The sequence below is a fragment of the Panthera onca genome, chromosome B2 (genome assembly GCF_046562875.1).
Source record: "Panthera onca isolate mPanOnc1 chromosome B2, mPanOnc1 haplotype 2, whole genome shotgun sequence".
Lineage (NCBI taxonomy): Eukaryota > Metazoa > Chordata > Mammalia > Carnivora > Felidae > Panthera > Panthera onca.
In genome coordinates this window covers 2,591,616-2,597,100 of record NC_138343.1, presented here as the reverse complement: position 1 = coordinate 2,597,100, position 5,485 = coordinate 2,591,616, and the positions used below count along the sequence as shown (strand labels likewise).

At 39.2% G+C, this 5,485-nt stretch overlaps 1 protein-coding gene across 1 annotated transcript; it reads right to left on the bottom strand.

The window, feature by feature from the left end:
* Window positions 1–2,608: 2,608 nt before the first annotated feature.
* Window positions 2,609–3,544, bottom strand: LOC132674859 (olfactory receptor 2B8-like). The gene has a single exon (XM_060627367.3). The coding sequence runs from the start codon at window positions 3,542–3,544 to the stop codon at window positions 2,609–2,611; it is 936 nt and encodes a 311-aa protein (XP_060483350.3).
* Window positions 3,545–5,485: the final 1,941 nt, after the last annotated feature.

Here is a 5,485-nt window from a genome sequence, read left to right as displayed (position 1 = left end):
TGTTAACATGTCGATACTACTCAGGCAATCAACATATTCAGTGCAATCCCTATCAAAGCAACACCCGGATTCTTCACAGAGCTAGAACAATCTAAAAATGTGTATGGAACCAGAAAACAACTAAATTGACAAAGCAATCTTGAAAAAGAAAACCGAAGCTGGAGGTATCACGATGCTGGACTGCAAGACGTATTACAGCTTAACTGAATAGCCACCCAGGTGCCTAGGTACAATATGATTTTTGATAACAGGATTATAATAGAGATATTCAGTGAAGATAACAAAGCTCAGAGAAATTGAGTCAAAACAAAAAGTCAAAAGACAAGACAAATGCAGAATTCCCACCTGGCTGAGATTAGGGGATTATTCCTCCCTTACCATTTCTCTGCAGTGTTCCAAGATTCTAATTGTTACAAAGCTAAAGGGCAATTATCAATAATTAATGGCACCTGCCTCACAGGCTTGTTTTGAGGAATGAATAAACACACACAAAGCATTTCTGAGGGGAAAAATAAGATGTGTTACAAAGCTGTAATGATCAAGACAGTATGGTACTGGCACAAAAAACAGACACATCAATGGAACTGAGTGTTCTCCACAATAAGAGAACCCAGAAATGGACCCACAAATGTATGGCCAACCAATCTTTGACAAAGAAGGAAAGAATTTCCAATGGAATAAATAAAGTCTCTTCAGCAAATGGTGCTGGGAAAACTGGACAGCACATACAGAAAAATGAACCTTCACCACTTTCCTTCACCATGCACAAAAATGAACTCAAAATGGAAGAAAGACCTAAATGTAAGACAGGAAGCCATCAAAATCCTAGAGCAGAAAGCAGGCAAAAACCTCTTTGACCTGGAAAGCAGCAACTTTCTCACTCAACACATCTGCAGAGGCAAGGGAAACAGAAAGAAAAATGAACTATTGGGACCTTATCAAAATACAAAGCTTCTGCACAGTGAAGGAAACAATCAGCAAATAAAAGCAACCTACGGAATGGGAGAAGATATTTCCAAATGATATATCAGATAAAGGGTTAGTATGCAAAATCTATAAAGACCTTATCAAACTCAAAAAATGAATAATCCAGTGAAGAAATGGGCAAAATACATGAATACACATTTGTCCAAAGAAGACATCCAGGTGGCTAACAAACACATGAAAAAATGTTGAAAATCACTTATCATCAGGGAAATACAAATCAAAACCACAATGAGATATCAACTTACACCTGTCAGAATGGCTAACATTAACAACTCAGGCAATGACAGATGTTGGCAAGGATGCAGAGAAAGAGGATCTCTTTTGCACTACTGCTGGAAATGCAAACTGGTGCAGCCACTCTGGAAAACACTATGTGGGTTTTTCAAAAAATTAAAAATAGAACTACCTTATGACCCAGCAGTTGCACTAGTAGGTATTCATCCAAGGGATACAGGTGTGTTGTTTTAAAAGGGCACATGCACCACACTGTACAACAGCAGTGCTATCGACGATAGCCAAATTATGGAAAGAGCCCAAAAATCTATTGATGGATGAATGGATAAAGAACTGGTAAATATATGCGATGGAGTATTACTCAGCAGTCAAAAATAATGAAATCTTGCCATTTGCAGCGACATAGATAGAACTAGACTGTACTTTGTTGAGTGAAATAAATCGATCAGAGAAAGACAAATATCATGATTTCACTTATATGTGGAATTTAAGACATGTAACGGATTAACTGAGGAGAAGGGAAGGAAAAAAAAGAAAAACAGAAGGAGGCAAACGATAGGAGACTCTTACATACAAACAACAAACTGAGGGTTGCTGGAGGAGAGAGGAGTGGGGGCATGGGCGAAACGTGTGATGGGTATTAGGAGGGCACTTCTTGGGAAGAGTACATGGCTTCATATGTAAGTGATGAATCACTTGGTTTTACTCCTGCAACCAATACAACACTATCTGTTAACTAACTTGAATTGAAATAAATACATTTATTTTAAAAAGAAATAATATTTATGATAAAGATGAATAAGTAAAAACACTTAATTAAAAAAACTAGAATAAAATCATTTGAAAAATATTTCAAACTTACTTGTGTTTCAAAGTTAAAAGAAAACTACTGAATGGGAGAAGATATTGACAAATGACATAACCAATAAAGGGTTTATATCATAATTTATAAAGGTCTTACACATACAATGCCCAAAATACAAATGATCCAATTAAAAATGGCCAGAATACATGAATAGACATTCTCCAAAGAAGACAACATGATAAAAAAAAAAAAAAAAAAAAACACGTCAAAACATGCTCAACATCACTGATCATCAGGTAAATACAAACCAAAAACGCAATGATATGTCACTTCACCCATGTGAGAATAGCTAAAATCAACAACACAAGAAACAACAGGTGTTGTCAAGGATATTTAGAAATGGGAACTCTCTTGCACTGCTGAACCCATGAATTCAGAGTTTGAACACTCCTTGCTTAAAACAATGAAGTAAGGTAATTCTCATGATAATCATCAGGGGAAATGTTGGATGACAGGTCCAGACACAAAATCTTAGGGGCTCTGACATTCAAAGTGTTCCATCACAGGGTCTTCCGTACCGAGTCATCTGGAGTCATGGTCTCTACAAAGCACCTTCTTCATTGCTCCAGTCACATCCTTGTTCCGCAGGGTATATATAAAGGGGTTGACCATGGGGGTGACGATGGTGTAGAAGAGAGAAACGAACTTGCCCTGATCCTGGGAGTAGTTGTTGCTGGGCTGGAGGTAAATGTAGATGCCTGTGCCGTAGAACAGGGAGACCACTGTGAAGTGGGACCCACATGTCCCAAAAGCTTTCCTCTGTCCTGAAGCTGACTTTATTCTTAACACTGCCTTGACAATCTGACCATAGGAGAACGTGATCAATGCCACAGGTATGAGGAGAATGATCACACTGACAAAGAGCTCAGACTCATTCACAATGGTGTCAACACAGGCAAGCTTGAGCAGTGGGGGAACCTCACAAAAGAAGTGGTCTATTTTATTTCTCCCACAGAGCGGTACAAGGAAGGTGAGCACCGTGTGCAATGAGGAGTTGGCAAAACCAAGGAACCACGATGCAGAAGCCATCAGGGTGCACAGACGGGGGTGCATGATCACTGTGTAGTGCAGGGGCCTGCAGACGGCTGCATAGCGGTCAAATGCCATCACCCCTAACAGAATGCATTCTGTGGATCCCAACCCTAGAGAGACGAACAGCTGAGCTACACAGCCACCGAAGGAGATAGACTTGTCTGCTCCCCTGAGATGGACCAGCAGCTGAGGAACAGTGCTGGTCGTGTAACACAGGTCCAGAAAGCTTAGGTTGGACAGGAAAAAGTACATGGGAGTCTGCAGGTGTGGGTCCAGGCGGGACAACGCAATGATGGTTGTGTTTCCCAGCAGGGTGAGCAGATAGAAGATCAGAAGAACCACAAAGAGGACTCGCTCCAGCTGAGGCCGGTCAGAGAAACCCAGCAGGATAAAGCCAGTGAAAGAACTTCCATTTTTCTGGTCCATTCTTTCTTACTACATGTTTCCTGTCAAGACCAAGAATTTAGCAATTTTTAAAAACAATCTTCAAAGCAATAAAATGTTGGCAGGATGTGAATTTAGCATGTTATAAGACAGGGCATGGGATTGTATAAGTAACTCTTTGAATAAATTATGGACTCATGAAATTGCCATCGTTCATATTAATTAATTCTATATTATCAAAAAAGAAAATCATAATATTTAATGTAAGAAAAATCAAATAATGGACCTGTGTCTGCAACAGTCATAGGTACAAAATGTCTTTCAGTCTCAGCCTAGTAGGCTGAAAGAACTATAAAATATGTGTGTGCACCCCCGTGTTTATAGCAGCACTATCAACAATGGCCAAAGTACGGAAAGAGCCCAAATGTCCACCAATGGATGAATGGATAAGAAGATGTGGTATAAACATACAATGGAGTATTACTCAGCAATCAAAAAAGAATGAAATCGTGCCATTTGCAACTACGTGGATGGAACTGGAGGGTATTACGCTAAGTGAAATTAGTCAGTCAGAGAAAGACAAAAATCATATGACTTCACTCATATGAGGACTTTAAGAGACAAAACAGATGAACATAAGGGAAGGGAAGCAAAAATAATATAAAAACAGGGAGGGGGACAAAACAGGAGAGACGCATAAATATGGAGAACAAACTGAGGGTTGCTGGAGGGGTTGTGGGAGGGAAGATGGGCTACATGGGTAAGGGGTATTAAGGAATGTACTCCTGAAATCATTGTTGCACTATATGCTAACTAATTTGGATGTAAATTCAAAAAAATAAAAAAGAGAATTTAAAATCAATAAAATAAATGAAATAAAATAAAAATATGTGTGCCTTTCAGAGAAAATCGGGATAAGGGAAAAGAGGGAGGGAAATCAGAAAGAATAGGAAAGTGCTGCACACAGAGTGAGTCATCATTTTTTTAAAAACTTTTTCTAATGTTTACTTATCTTTGAGAGAGGGACAAAGGCAGAGTGCAAGCGGGGAAAACAGGGAGAGAAGAAGACACAGAACTCAACCAGGCTCCAGGCTCCTGGCTCCTAGCTATCAGCACACAGCCCAACATGGAGCTTGAACTCACGAACAGTGAGATCTTGACCAGAGCCAAAGTCAGACCCTTCACCGACTGAGCCACCCAGGCACCCCAGATTCATTATTTTTCATATGTATCTCATAATTGCACACAACTGGAATACACATACCACACGGCACAGGTCATGATACAACATGATCTCGAAAATAAATTCAGTTACAGGAATTTATGACCTAGAGTATATTTCTACAAAGAATTCAGTTACATTCAACACATCGCTGCTAGTTCTGCATACAAACAAATATCAGGTTTCTTTGTGTGTGTGTGGAAGTAAAACAAATACTCAATGAGAGAAAACCTGACAACAACACCATTCAAACAGTGCTTAACGTTAACCCCAAAGATGCTTAAAATTACCATACCAATTTAACACGAACTCTGAAAATTCATCGGCTATGCAGTCCTTTGGAATCAGAACTCTAAAATCCAGGGGCCAACACTCAATTCTTCCTTCTGCAGATTGGTGCTTCACACATTACTCCATTAGAGTAATTACACCAACCTTCATAAAATTCCTCAAGGAGGTAGGATTATTCCATATCACCATTCTAGTCACAACATATTAAAGCATTATTCAAATGGGTAACCTATGTACAAAGTGTAATGCTTTGCATCATTGCCTAGGATAAAATAATTACTTGGGTAAATACATAGAGATAAACACAGATATATTCTCAAAGCCGTGACAAGTCGAAGAGCTATAATGCAAACCTTAACGTAGTACAAGGAAAGGCCTAAAGGAAAGGATATATTGGTATTATACAAAATCTCCCACACCCATCTATATTATATTCATGATCACCATTCTGGAAGCTAGCCTGCAGAGAC

Excerpts from the sequence above, each read along its gene's own strand:
- LOC132674859 (XM_060627367.3), bottom strand. The coding sequence starts at position 3,544 with ATGGACCAGAAAAATGGAAGTTCTTTCACTGGCTTTATCCTGCTGGGT.